The 15,547-nt window shown below is 40.9% G+C and overlaps 1 protein-coding gene across 1 annotated transcript in view; it reads left to right on the top strand.

Annotated features, from left to right (window-relative positions):
- Positions 1–15,547, top strand: part of RELN (reelin) — a 362,044-nt gene that overhangs the window by 203,457 nt on the left and 143,040 nt on the right. Inside the window, exons 11-13 of the mRNA XM_056847774.1 lie at positions 1,955–2,100; positions 12,495–12,646; positions 15,209–15,321. Of these exons, the coding sequence (XP_056703752.1) occupies positions 1,955–2,100; positions 12,495–12,646; positions 15,209–15,321 (411 nt within the window). The remainder of the gene's footprint in view (positions 1–1,954; positions 2,101–12,494; positions 12,647–15,208; positions 15,322–15,547) is intronic.

Here is a 15,547-nt window from a genome sequence, read left to right as displayed (position 1 = left end):
GGCCAGAGCCATGGCTTCCAATGTCATGGCATGTCACAACACCTGGCTGCACAGTTAGGAAGTCAACCACATCTCCCAGGTTTGAATTACCAGCTTCCCCTTCAAAAGGCTCACCCTTTTTGGGGATACCATGGATAAATATCTTCAGGAGGATACACACCAGAAAAAGCTGAACCACCAGAAATTCACAACTACCTCCCCCCTCACACACCCCTGTGACTCCTGCTCTATGCCCAGAGGAAGACAAAAAAACCTCCGGGATCCCTGGCCGATCTGGGTAGAAGCTCCCTCTGGATGCAGGCAGATGACCTTGGAGGTCCCTTCCAACTCTATGTTTCTATGTTTCATGAGTTGTGACTGCCCCACCCTAGAACCACTGAGAGGGAACTTCAGGGTAAATTTACAAACTTTCCATATTCAGTTTTCTGAAATTGATGGTATGTGATCAGCCTCTGTACCCACTTATAAAATCCTAACTTGGCAAATGCTTACCAAGAGTTTGAATAACAAGTGACATTTCCAAGGTTTTCTCCTGAATTCAGGGTGGTTAGGAGTAGGAGGTTAATTGAGTACCAGGGTCATCATTCTGCTTCTAGGATGGATAGGAACATTGCTTTCCCCTTTTTGTTCTAGTAGTAGGAAGAGCTTGAGACTGTTGCAAACCTCTTGCTACTATTTCTCAAATTCTGCACAGAAAATAACATGGAATGTTTCCAAGTATCATCGAATTGTGTGAATTGGCCCTTTATTTGTAAGGCTAAAACTGTTATATTGCATCTGTTGTTATTGCAGTATTTGCACTGAAACATTTGCTTCTGTTTTTGTTACATTCCCCAGGCCTACTGAAACAAAAATTTATGACACCCAGATTTCTGCCAATAAAACTGTTAACAAATAGTCACACATAGTGACATGAGATTATCTCCATTAACATCCTGTTTGGGAAGACATTTCTGAAATGCAAATCAGAGAATGTCTTGCATCATTTTCCATCTATGATACTGAATTGGGTGTTGTGTACAGCTTCTCTGGATTTTTCTTTTGTGAGAAAAGGGGTTTTCTAACTGACTCTTTACTTACCTGTAAAATTATTGAATTCTTTGCTGGCAAAACCTGAAATTATTTCTGAGCTTCTTACCATTATGCTCAAATGAGACACAATTAACCAATGAAGTCTGATTAGGGTACTCTAATTTTAAGAACTCTTGCTTCTGGGATTAGCGTGGATGGAAAATTCAGAGATTTTGACTGTGCATCCTTTAGAATGAAGGCAGAGTTATGCAATTTAAGGGAACTTATGCATTGCACAAATACAACCTTGATATAATGCTGCTTTAGTCCTGAACTGTTAAGATGGTCTTACTCAATAGAACCTAACTGAACAAAGAATCTCTTTGGACAATGTGCTTAGCATGGAAAAGCACTGGAATTTTTGATATAGTGTACTTTAACAGCGTATTTACTGTGCTATGGGACAGGCAGTCATCTACAGTTGCAAGAGTTACTCCTGTCTCACTGCATTGGTTTCAGTGGGTTTAGAGTGGAGTAACTTTGCATAGAATTATATGCCATTTATGTACGGGAGGTTTTGCCTTGGATTTGCTGCTCTCTAGATGCACATTTCCCGGGGCTTATTTTTGAGTTTTGAGAATTCGGATGGGGAAAATGTGCATCTAGAGAGTGGCAAATCCAAGGCAAAACCTCCCATGCATAAATGGCCATACTGTTAAATGAGTTTCTTCAAAGATGTGACTAAAAAAGAGTTATGTTGGGAGCAGCCCTAAAGGTACCTGCAAATTTACAGTACTAATGGATGATTAGATGCAGGAGAACTAAATGCACTCTTTCTGTTTGGCTGAGCATCTTTAATCAGTCAATGGCTACATTTATAAAAAGGTGCTGTTACACAACCAATTAAACCATACCCCCTCCTCTGCATCCCTTTTATCTACAGCATAGCTGTCAGTCAGATGGGAATGCAATTTATTTCCATGGAACCGAAGGCAGTGAGTTAAATTTCGCCACAACCCGAGATGTAGATCTTTCTACTGAAGATGCCCAGGAGCAATGGGCAGAAGAGTTTGAGAGCCAGCCCAAAGGGTGAGTGATCATTATCATGCAAAACTCTAAGGATGCATGCAATGTTGTTTGAAGGGGGATTGTGGCATATGTATCGTATGAGTACTATACTTCTGTTTGAGGGCTGACTTGGTGAAGAAAGATCCAAAGGGTACAGCAAGCTTTCATAAAAAAGTGTTTGCCACAAAGTTATTTCTATCATGAGTAAAAGATCACAATTCCAGTACAAAATGGTTTATACATATTGAAGGAATCTGCTGCACCAATTTATAGAATGAAGTAAAGCTTTTTCCAAGTTTCAGATGTATTCAGGTGGACATAGCTTTGGTGATATTTTAGTTTATTTTGTATACTTGATTGGGAAACCACAAACGTTTTAATTCTACCATGAAAATTTTTCATTTGCAGTTAGTATTCAAAATAAGCAAACCCCCCCTATTTTCCAGCTAACTCTGATCTTCATCAGTCACTTAACTCCCCAATATTCACTTGTCCTTCGCTTCTTCTCTATTTATGCCAGCTGCATAGTTGTAGACTGTACACTCTCTAGGTGGGAATTTATGCAAGGTCTTTGAAATGCACAATAGTTAGCATGTTCCAGTACTGTTGTTTTCTCTCTCTCTCTCTCTCTCTCTCTCTCTCTCTCTCTCTCAATCTCAATCTCAATCTCAATCTCTCTCTCAATCTCTATCTATCTATCTATCTATCTATCTATCTATCTATCTATATATATATATATATATATTTCTCAAGTGTGGCCCCAATCTGTGGATATCTAAATCTGCAGATGAGGGCCACACTGACACAAAACAGATTTTCCTGTAAACGTTTTGGGGGCTTAAATTCCCCCCAAAATAATAAAAGCATTATCCAGACATCTACAGACAACACACTTACCTTTCTCCTTCAGAGATGGCAGCATTGGCATCTGGGAGCCACTCTGGGCCTGGCGATGTCACCGTTGGTGTCTGGGAGCCCCTGTGGGCTCAGTCACTGCATCAGTATCCAGGAACCACTCCCAGATACCACCACCGCCATGGCCAGAGGGGGAGAATGTTAGAGAAGGGGAAGGGGAGAAATAGGGAGGGGGTGGGTTGACTGAGAAAGGGAGGGGGAGATTGATGGAGAAGGGTTGGGGCCAAAGAGAGAGAGGGGGTAGGTTAACAGAGAAGGGGAGGGGGAGAAACAGAGAGGGGTTGACAGAGAAGGGGAGGGAAAATTGATGGAGAAGAGGTGCAGGGCCAAAAGAGGAAGGGGATAGGTTGACAGATGAGGGGAGGGTGAGAAAGAGGGGGATATTGTCAGAGAAGGGGAGGGGAGAAACAGAGAGGGGGAAGATTGACAGAAGGGGAGGGGTGAGAAAGAAGGGGAAGATTGTTAGAAAAAGGGGAGAGGGAAAGAAGCAAAGGGGGGAAGGGATGCACCCTCCCCACAAGTCTGTTGCAGGCCCTTACTTGTTATTAACAGTTATCACCATCCACTCAATTGTTCACATATGTTACAATTAATTGTTTAATTCTGTGATCACATACTGTTTTTCCACAGGATCCCTGCCTCATTCACTGCACAGGATGGACGGTGCTCAGAGCATGGGTAGCTATTCAGAGTTTCTTCCTATCCTCTTCTTTCTTTCTCTGGCTTCCAGTCCTCATGATTACCATATACCATGAGGCAGTGATCCTGTGGGTTGAATATTGTATGTGATCAGATATTGAAGACTGTAGCTGCTGTGTAACAAAGTCAGCTCAGTCTGTTGAAATTGCCTCCTTTGTACCATAGTTTAATGGTTGAGAATTTAATTCTGAAAGTTTCAGATTCTTTTATATGGTGATAATGAAATGCAGGAGATGCCTCTGATGGGTATCTAAGCTCGGTGGCCGGGGGAAGTAACTGTGAGATGACACACTGATAGTACTGATATGCCTCTTTATATCAGTTGCTGGGGACCATGGGCAGGAGGGTGCTGTTGTAATCATCCTGCTTGTGGACTTCCTGGAGGCAGCTGTTTGGACGCTGTGTGAACAGAACACTGCACTTGATGGGCCTTTGGCGTGATTTAGCCCAGTTCTTCTTATGGTCTTAAGATGGGGGGGGGGGACAGAACCAAACGTTTGCAAGGCAATCCTAAGTAGAGTTATGACTGTTATATTAGGGGGAAACTTCTGAATGAGTCTGTATTCTTCAGAAAAGTTTCAAAAGAGCAGCGTGATCTGAGGGTAGTTCTAGCTGGGCTGTGTGCTCTATCATCCCTCCGAGCATCCACCCAGGTCTCATTTAATGCTTTCAGCTTCTCTTCTGTGTGGAAATATTGCATACCACATGAGATGGGTAAGAGCTGGACTTTCTGTTTTCTGCAAAGATACTCTGTAGATGTCACTAGTTAGGCTGCATGCAGCCTCTGGGAAAGGGCTGTTGGGGTGTCTTGCTTACCCAGTCACAAGAAATAATGAGTGGAAGAAAATCCAACCAAGCCATCTCCTCACAAAGCTGTTGCATAGTACCACTGATTCCTACAAGAAATGTCAGCTCTAAGAGGGGATTTTGCACTTTGTCACTCATTCTTGTGCTTTTGAACTAAATGTACTTGTTGAAATCACAAAATTGGTTCACAGTTAGTCAGTTGGCATATTAAGGGGTCATAGTAAAAACAAGATGACACTGTCTTTAGGTTGTGCAAAAGTTACCACTTTGCTGGAGTTAAATGCAGCCTTTCTTCAAACCCTACCTAATGTTTTTATGCCTCGGAGCATAGGCCCTAGGATCCCCTGGCTGCATCACGTGGGCTGATTTAGTTGTGTTCAAAATATTTGAACAACTGGTTAAAATCCCTAGCAGGTTTTAATTATCTTCCGGCTCCCCTTTTTGTTGTCAACAGATGAATTCTGAGGTTTGGACGTCCTCTGTGCCACATTTTAGAGAAAATATTATTAATTTGCTGATCCTCTGTTGTTCTTTCTCCTTTCTTAGATTGTGACCCTAAATTATAACCCACCATTTCTTACCTCCTGACCTGATTTGTACTGCTTCTTGCAATGTGTCTACCTGGTATAGTTTATGTCACCTCAGCCTCTTGCTTGTCACCATATATGGGTCATTCATCTAATTTTCTGTGGCTATCCCCACTCTATACACATATATATTGCTGTTTTCCACACAGTCAAGGACAACCTGAATCACCGTTGTATATAATTCTGCCATGAAACAGTTTTCCATTTCTTGGTGAGTTGCAGCTTTTGATCCCTTTAGCTGATCCTTCTCTGCTTCTGTCCCTCTAAAACGATACCTTGGTGCAGTGCCTGTGCCTTTCCCCAGCTGCATTATCTAGCCTTGGGGGTGGCCCAAGGGCACTGTCATTTTGATCATGATCTACTGCATCATGACTCCCGTCAATGCTTGGCATTACCGAGATCCATTTAACCCAGATCTCAAAAGACCAACTTGGTGTTTACATTGTCCCTAAGCACTTTCTGGCAGTGTTCCAAAAATCAGCTTCATTCTGATTTAAATAACAATAATGCAAGGGGAGCAGATTACGGGCATTAAGGACAGAAGGATGTTATTATAGCCATGGATGGGAGACAAGGGAAAAAGCAGATTTCAGATGGTTCCTTTTGTACTCTTGAACTGATTTCATAATAAAAGAGACATTTAAGTGATCTGCATGGGTGTAAAATGGTGCCTTTTGTTCACAAGATTTAGAAGATCTAGTCCTTTCCTGTGTGCTTTGTTCTTGGGATTCAGACCCACAGTAGCCTGCCACTCTAGTAAAAGAATGTTCACTGCCTTGGGAACCCTATTTGGGTGGAAAGGTGGCACATAAACTATTTAAATAAATAAATGTCTGAGGCTCATGGTGGTTACTTTGCTGGCATGTTTAGCAACCATATAGGTTATGGGTAAATTATCTCCAGTAGTTGAACATCTGAAGGGGGTGTCAGTTTCTGAAGGCAATAGGGACACAAAATGAAGAGTATGTTGCTGTCAAGCTTTCAATTTGTCGGTCTCTCTCTCTCTCTCGGCAACCAAGACCAGCACTTCTGAGCCCCCCAAAAATATTTGGGTCATTGACAGTACAAAGGCTGAGAACTAGCAGGGAAGGAGCAGGAGCAGGCATAATTCTGCATAATTTCATCACATTTACCAGGAACAAAGGCAGCCTCAGAGGGAAAAGCAACCTCCTCATTTGTCCAACCCTCAGACCATTAATCAGGACCTCTCAGTAATTAATCAAGGTACAGTCATAGAATCAAATCATAGTGTTTGAAGGGGCTATACAGGCCATTTAGTCCAACCCCCTGCTCAATGCAGGATCAGCCTAGAGCACCCCTGACAAGTGCTTGTCCAGCCTCTGCTTAAAGACCGCCAGTGACGGGGAGTTCACCACCTCCCTAGGTAGCTGATTCCATTCAGACACAAGGGATCTTCTGGTGTTAATATTCATGCCAACAAAGACCTAATGTTAGCATTCTCAGCTAAAAGGTTCTCATTTCACATTGACCCAATACAGGTTAACGGAAATTTTCTCCTAAAATCCCAGATTGATAAAACAATTAAGACTGTCTCCAACAACCTCTTCCCCATACAGAAACTTCTTTCTTTATCTGGAAATATTCCCAGTAATATTCCTCCTTCTTGACTTTCAGCCAGTCAGAGAGCATACTGATTAGCTCAGCTGGATCCCCTCCCATTTTTCCAGGCCCAGCAAAAAGGAATCACTTGTTTTAATTCAAGTGCCAAGCCCTATAACGGAAACCAAACTGTATCCCAAAGTTTCTGTTGGTATCATCCCCTTGTGGTTCTACAGAAGCTTCTTCTTGGCTCATTTGGCACGCCTTCCTGCTTCTCTTCCTGTCTAGATCTCTACTTGGATTACTGTTGGGATTGTTGCTCTGGGACCTGGTAGTGGGTACTTGGTATACTTTACTTGTGCTCTTATTGTGATTCTACTTGCACTCTGAGGTGCAGTGCACAACCATTCCCAAACCTGCTGCTCTTTCCCGCTTCAGATTATTTTTGGATTATTGGCTGTCCAAATACTTGGACAGGTGCTTGGAATATGCTTGGATATGTAGCTACAAGCCCCTGTCCCGCCGTCCCCCCCTTTAGCTCTTTTGTTCTCTTACTTCTTCCTTCTTAAGTGATGCATGTTGCACAGTTTGTGAGGGTGTTTGGAATAGTTGCTTCAATGTGTTGTCCAGTATTTCATATGGATCTTGAAAGCTTAATATAAAAATATTTTAAATAAATCTACTCTGAGCACATGTCAGAAAAACTGGTACAGAAATATGTTAAATAAACATTGACTTAAATGATTATTTCACCATATTCAGGGTCTCTTGGTTCTACTTCCAAGCCTGCATTCGGAACCTTGTTAGTTTATAAATTTCCCAGATTGGAGAGACAGCCAGGTGTAGAAGCTAGGCTAGTAACTCCTAGGAGCTACTAGAAGGACAATTTTCTTCCTTGCACTCAGGCTACCCTTGCATGCTTTGGGGCCAAATTGGAAAGTGGGCTGAATTCACACCTGTTTGTGTCTAGAGTACACATTTGCCTTTATCACACATAGTCACACTAAGACTTCAATACAGGCAGCTGAAATGTTACTGTACAGCCATAGAAAAGGAAGGAAGCCAGCTAAGCAGTGGCCTCCAGTATATGCCGTTGTTGATTACTCCCGGCCTTCTTCTTAACTGTACCCTGAGTTGTTTGCCCCTTGTCTTCATATATTAGATACAAGGGACATTATCTTGGAAAATTTCAGCTAGACCTACTTAGATCTAGCAATTTTCAGTGTACAGACACAAATTCTCAGTAGTCACAAACTCTGCTGGTTAATATGCCACCTGACATTTGTTGACATCTGTTTATTTGTTTCTGTACCTCATTTAAACTAGATGGGGAGTTTTGATAGCAATGTGGATTATTCGTATAATACTACCATGAGGCTTTCCTTTATATTTCCAAGTCTTTTCTTGCAGAACATGGATCCATTTAATGAACCATTTTCCTTTTTGTTGAAACTTGGCAAAACAATGTGATGCAGATAATTACGTATCTGTTTTTGGATCTTTTATGTGGCCTAACATGCAGCCATACTAAATATATGGTTGCAAATCATCTATCTCTCTGTATCATTTCCAAATATGGTCATTGTGCACCTAGTTTCCATGAACTGTGTCTAGATTGAATTATAAATCTAAACCAAAAGCAAATTGTATGAATAAAGAAAACAAAAACTTGGCTGCATTCTATCAATCCCTTATTTTTCTCCTGAGGAGAGATGCTAGTTGCTGCTTTTCTGGGGCTTATATAGAAGATAAACTGACAATTTCAGTGGTTTCTTCTGAACTCAGATTTCATTTAATTAGCAACAGCCATGTTATGAATATGTTCCATCGGTCCATATTTAGTAGAGGGAGTATTTAATGTTTGATATATGCTTCTGGTAAAAGTATATCCTAGTTTGCCTTTTCAGTTACTGCACATATCCCCTCCCATTGGTCTCTAGAGATTACATTTCTGAGTGGGGGCAGATCTGTACCCAGTTATTTGTTTGAGTTGCAGGTATGCTTTAGTAAGCCAGTGAGACACTTTATGAGCACCAGTGTCGTCTAGCGGTTAAAATATTGGATTGAGATCTGAGAGACCACGGGTCAAACCTCCATCCTGTCAGGAAAGTGGTTGGATGACCTTCAGTCAGTCACATGCTTTCAGCCTAACCTACCTCACAGGGTTGATGAGAAGGTATGGTATGGGAGGGAGACCCATGTATGCCAGTCTGATATCCGTGGAGAAAGGGCAAGATAAAAGTGTACCTGACAGACAGATAATAAGAACAACTAACTCCCCTCTGACAAAGGGAGATTTGACCCTTGAAAGCTTATATCCCCCAAGTTTTGTTGGTCTCAAGCGTTATCTGTTCTATTGTAGACAAATATGGCTACCATCGTGAAACTAGTTTCACTGTGACATTAAATTAATATATTTACATTCTGAAAAAAAGGGCCTGTGTTAGTATATCTGCTTGAAAAGCCTATGACTTTTCGATACAACCTGCTCCAGAAGAAAGGAGGATTTAGACTGTGTAATGGGGTTGGGTGGTGCTCAGGAGGGGACCACTGGAGTGAGTATTGGGCTGTTACAAATACACAAGACTGTCAGTTTTCTTCTGTGAAACACTGGAGCACATGCATTAATACAAATTGTTTACTTTGTGACTGCCTTAAGGACTAAATGTCATGTAGATAGGGCATGCTGGTTTGTCTTCTGAACTCTTAAATTTGTCTAGGCCCTGCCCCATTCACAAGCTTTAAGCAAAATTAAGTGTCTACAATAACCATTTATTGAAAATCCAGCCAAATGCCAATGCCAATTAACCCCTTTTTTAATTGCAGCATATAAACCTAACAAGTAAAGCTTTTTGTGAATGCTGCCCCAATTAAACAGCAGCCATTGCCACTGATTATCATTAGCCTGAATTGGTTTCCTGGGAGATATCTCAGTGAAGGAACAATCATGATTAAATAGAGCCACTTCAGCACCTCTTGAGCTCTTGGTCTTCAGTGAATCCATGACTTGCAAGCTTGCTTTTAATTCCACCTTGAATAATTAGCTTGAGCCATATTCAAGGTGCATTTGCAAATCACTGACGTTTGGGAGAAGATTATGTAGCTAATATGTTCTAAGTAGAAAATCTTATGAAAAGGAATATCTGCATTGGTTTTTAAAAATAAATATATATGCAAAATCAGAGAAACATTGAATGTTAAAAATCCTGCTACCCAAATATGTATATATTATGCAATGTGGACTGACACAAGTGACAAGTACTAACAAAATTAAAAATGCTTTCACGAAACAACAATAACTCCAATGGACAAATTATACTTTTATTATTAATTGTATACATTATCAGCAAACAAAAGAAAATGGTTATGGTACAATCCTGGGAGTAAGCCCTGTGGAATAAAATAGGACTTATGTCTGAGTAGACTTGCTTAGGATGACTCCCAAACAGCTCATTCTTGAGCCTTGCAGCGGCCAGGGACAGCACAACTGAATTGCCACCGCAGCGCCTCCAAAGAGGTTTCCTGGCCTGCAAGGCTAAAAAAGGCTTTCTAAAAAAACAAAAAATTGACAATGGGGAAAATAGCCCCATTGACAACAGCGAGGCTGTGCCAGCAGGGGGCGTTCTTGGCCTGGAAGGGGTTAGAAAGCTGCCTACTGGCAGCTCCACCCCCGGAACACCCTGGGTACGCCTCCCGGGAGGCCAAGCCGGTGTCTTAGGGACATGCTGCCCCAGCAGTCCTGGGGGGCAGACACAAATGGCACTACACCAGCATCCATGCCAGTTTGCACAGTGCAAGTGGTACAGATGCTGGCGCAAGCCCCTCACAGCCCATTCAGCCCCAGGCTCAGGAATGAGCTGTTAGAAAGCTCATCCCCAGACTCAGGAATGAGCTGTTAGAAAAATGCCAAGTACTTAACCTAAGCATCCCTCTTACATTTTTGTAATATGTTATAACAAAAAAACTATTCTGTTGAGCCCTGTCATGTCTTTTAAAGCGAACCAAAGGATTTCCCTCTTCAGTTATATGATTTTTGTTGAACCTGTTTGTTAGCATCTCCTAAAAGCAAACTGTATCTATGGGAAAAGGCACAATATGTATCATTCTTGATGGCTGCACTTTTGTGGGTCAGTAGACAAAAGTGTTTTAATTGCACTAAATGGAGCATAGAAAATTCCAATGAACCATTGTGAAATTTCCTTTTATAAATCAAATCTGGTTCAACTCCATTCTACTGTTGTCTTTGGCCCCAAAAGTCTACCTACCCCCAAAACAAAATAATTATGGTTGCAACTGTACAACAAATTACCTTCATATATTAACAGTATCTCCCATTTACATCTATGGCAAAACAGAAACATGTTTTGCCATAGATATAAATGTCTATACAATCAATTAAAATGTCAAAAACTCAAAACTTAAATCCAACAAATTAAATCAAATAGAACACAAACTGAAAAATAAATGGTAGTAGGCAAGGATGTCATTATAAAGCTTGTTGTAACAATAGCATGTTTACCACTGGCTGAAAGGAGGAGGAAAGTGTTTTGGAAGGCATTCAACAGTATTTGAGGCAGAACTAAAAATGCCACTCTTCCCAGTAGAGCAGTGGTTCCCAACCTTTTTTTGACCAGGGACCACTAGGACTTTTTTGTTCGGTGCAGGGACCCCAAGGTTCAAAATAAAAATTCAGAGAATTTGAAAATAAACTTTAATCATAACTGTTAGTTAAATATTAAACTTATAATAATATTTGAATATATATTTTTATAATAGAGAACTTTTAATTGACAATATTAATTTATTATTGGTTTATAAGTTTGTTTCGCGGACCTTAATTTAGTTCTCACGGACCCCGGGGGTCCACGGACCCCTGGTTGGGAACCAGTGCAGTAGAGGCTGGTCTTGCCTCCAAGAACCATACTGACCTTGATAGACGAATGGTCTGATTCATTATAAAATAACTTCATGCGCATGTATGTGTGAAGCTTCCAAACATTCTTTAAGGGCAGCTCCACATACAGTACATTGCAATCTGTAGGTTAACCATGACATGAATGATAGTGGCCAGATCTTAGCTTTCCAGCATAACTGAAATCAGCCAAAACTAGAAAAAAGTCCACAGTCACTACTTGGGCTCTAGGAGCAAGAACAGATCCACCAGTGCCTCCAAACTATGAAACTGATCCTTCGGAACCAGCATAATCCCACCCAGAACCAGAATTTCCCCCAGTCATCTGGTTCACATCTCTATCTCATCTGCCTTTAAGCTTCAGTTTATTTACTTTTAGTTCATTATTGATTTCAGACACATGTTCAGCAATGATAATTCCAGAGGGATAGCCATGTTAGTTTGTAGCAGCAGAATAAAGCAGGTGTCCAATGGCTGCTCACTTCATCAGATGGGCAGGAAGGTATCCATCCCGAAAGATATTACCCGGGCAAAACAAGTGGAGGAACATAGAAAAGAACCACTGAAATAGTCCTAATGACTCTTGTAAGCCATGTTGCTATTTGGGATGATGCTGAGCATATTTCAGATGTTGTGGAACTTATTTTATTGCTAGGGACTCTTATTATTAGCAAATGTACTAAATTAGGATTTAAAAACTAAAAAAAAATCTGAAATATGCTTTATAGGATATAAAATCATTTTCTGCTTTCACTTCACACATTCTGTGTTTAGATACGTATTTATGATGCATATGTAAAGTATGAATGTGCCAAATACATGTATTATATAGCTGTGATTGGGGATAGCTACCTTCAAAGTGTTCACTCTTCAGCAAATATTCTGCATAATGTGTGAAATGACCTTGTCTCTTTCCTCTTGGTTGATGTCATTAGGTGGGATATAGCTGGAGCTGTCATTGGTACTGAATGCGGAACGCTGGAATCAGGTTCATCTGTTGTGTTCCTCAGGGATGGAGAGAGGAGATTATGCACTCCATATATGGATACTACTGGCTATGGAAATCTGAGATTTTATTTCAGTATGGGTGAGTATGTGCTGGTAACAAGCTTAGCTCCAGACTGGAAGAGGAGGGTTATTCTTCTGCATATTGTACTGCAAACAGTACTTCTGTCAATCAGTCTGTCAGGCCAGGCTACTCCAGCTTTTCTCTGACCATACTGAATCCCCACATTCTTCCCCTACTAGCCCTGTGAAAGGTATGCCAGGAATCTCTTCTCCTGCTTCCTTTTCACTTTCAGCAGAACTAGACATTATGTGGAACGCAGGGCTGCCACCATAAAAGGCAGTTCTGCGGCAACATCATCCCCATCGTGTCAATGTGTAGTAACACTTTCCAGAATGCTGATTGTGCATCATTTCTCTGTACATTTTCTCCTTTCCGTTTGACATCATTGGTTGTGTGTAGGGCGGGGTGTGTGTGTAATGCAAAGCTTGAAGACATTGGGACCTGGGTAAGTTTTACTACATATTACAGAAAGGACAAATTAAACATATGGCTGCCAGTTTCCCCAGCAGCTTTATATGTGTCAGTGTCAAATTCTGCTCTTTTGCTGCCACCCCTCAAATGCTGATTTTCCAGTGAGTTAGGCTTGGAGTCTGATCTACAGGTAGTGTCAATATGCAAGAGAAGTAATCAAAGAAGCCCCTAAGACTTCTAGCTAGTCCTTGAGAAGAGCTTCTGTTGTAATGATTTTCTGCAAGACTTAATAGCAACCTAAATGGCCACAAAATATTTATTTATTTACTTAATGTAAACCCTACCTTTTCCCCAGTGGGGACCCAAACCAGTTTACAGTGTTTTTCTCCATTTTTATCCTCACAACAATACTGTGAGGTAGGTTAGGCTGAGAGTGTGTGACTGGCCTAAAGTCACCCAGCAGGTTTCCATGGCAGAGTAGGGATTCGAACCTGCATTTCCCAGATCCTGGACTGATGCTCTAACTACACCACCACACTGGCTCCATGTTACTTCCTGGTAGAATAGAGCAAAAGTAGCCACAAAAGCAGCAGCCTCTTTCCCCTTAAGTGGGAGAGCCAGAATTACTAGAGTTGGATAAATGTTTCAGATGGTGAAAACCAAAATTTACACAAACAATTGGAAGATCCAGATGGGTCTGGCAGTTGTACAGTTTTCTTTGCAACACTTTCCCAGGAATGTTGTTTCACAGGCCCCAACAAATCAGGTAAACTGTGCAAGGCATTTATTCTTTCAACACGTCATGCATTAATGTGAAGTGGAAAGGCAGTAGAGGAAACAGAAACCGAACTAGCTATCATAACAAAGTGGCCTTCCGTGTCAATGAGAACAAAATGCCTGTCTTACTAAAGCAGAAGTTGTACAATAGACACTTGGAATAGTCACATATACCCTGTGTGACATGATGTACCAAAAAAGTACAGGAAGGGGACATTGCTTTACTTCCAGGTTTTCCAGGCATGGCCACACCTGCATCAAAAACAGGAAAGACATTTGTCGACCTTCTGAACTCATACAGAAAGCTGTTTGTTCAGCAATAACAGCTGTAAAATTAAGAGACTACATGGGGAGGAATTGATACAGGTGAAAAAATGACTTGATATTTAGATAAGGAGAATGAAAGCTTTGTAAAAAGAAGAATAGCATAATCATTAATGTTCTAATTTAGATTGCAAACTAGAAACCACATGATTAAATAGATCTTAATATTTAAAAAACCACCGTTGAATATAGAAAAGCCAGCTCCTCGGGATAGAAGGTTTGGGCTAGCTCTTTCCCCTACACGCTCATTTAATGTAGACAGCAATGGGTTTGTTTTTTCCTGGAACAATAGTCCCACATCCAATCCCTGGCATCTCCAGTTAAATAGATTAGGTAGTAGGTGATGGGACCTCACCCTGAGACCCTCCACTGCCAGTCTGAGTAGAGAATACTGACCTTGATGGTCTGGTTCGGTATAGGGCAGCTTTCGTGTGTGAATTCTGTAGTGAAACAGCCTCAACAAAACAACATAGACTGCTGCTGTTAATGTTGTTATTCTTAATATGTGGATCAATTCTACTCCTGCCCTTCCCCATGTAATAATTTTCCATTCAAATCTTAATAGGGCATATGTCATATAGGGAATAATAGACAATAGCCAGGTTTATCCTTTTTAAATACACAACAAATACGCAATTTGAATGTAACAGAACAATTCCAGGATTGCAAAACCCTTCCTGTTGTGAAAATAATATATCTTTTTCTGTGGATAGGGATCCTGATGCCAAGATGGAAGTGTCTGTGAAAATAAGTGATGAGATTTCACACATACCTAGTTATAACAGCTTCTTAAGAAGTGTCAGGATTAGTGTTGTGCTATCATGGCTAGTTGGCATTATAATCTATGGCTTTGTAACCCATCTGAATCTAGAGAAGAGTTTGTAATGTTAGTACAAGGTTGTTTTTAGTTCCCAGGAAGCCAGTAAAGTCATTGTGGAATATGTGTGTGAGAGAGAAACAGAGAGAGTGGGAGATGTCACTGACATTTTTAGGATTGTTAGAAATTTAAAGTGACTGCCTTTTTAAATACAAATTATTTGTAGTCCCCAAATGTGCAAATTGTTACAGGAGGCAGCTGTGATGCTGGTGAAGCCCATGAAAATGATGTTATTCTCTATGCAAAGATTGAAGGGAGAAAGGATCACATAAATCTGGATACCATGACCTACGCTTCTTACAAGGTGAATGAAATCTGAAGGTAGCACAGTGCAGGCAAGACAGATTTCACAGTTACCTCGGCAGTTATGGTTCAGATGAATTTATGAGCCACTAAACACCTCTGCAGTTCAGCATGAAAGCTGGATTGTTCTTGTGCTTTTGCTTATGTTTGCCTAGCCATATCACTAGCAGATTTTGTGCAACTGCTGTTATTCTGTATTGATTGTTTGCCTCCAGCAAACTGGCTAA

The sequence above is a fragment of the Euleptes europaea genome, chromosome 3, assembly GCF_029931775.1.
Source record: "Euleptes europaea isolate rEulEur1 chromosome 3, rEulEur1.hap1, whole genome shotgun sequence".
Lineage (NCBI taxonomy): Eukaryota > Metazoa > Chordata > Lepidosauria > Squamata > Sphaerodactylidae > Euleptes > Euleptes europaea.
The sequence above is the reverse complement of the archived record's forward strand: the minus strand, read 5'-3'. Positions and strand labels throughout refer to the sequence as shown.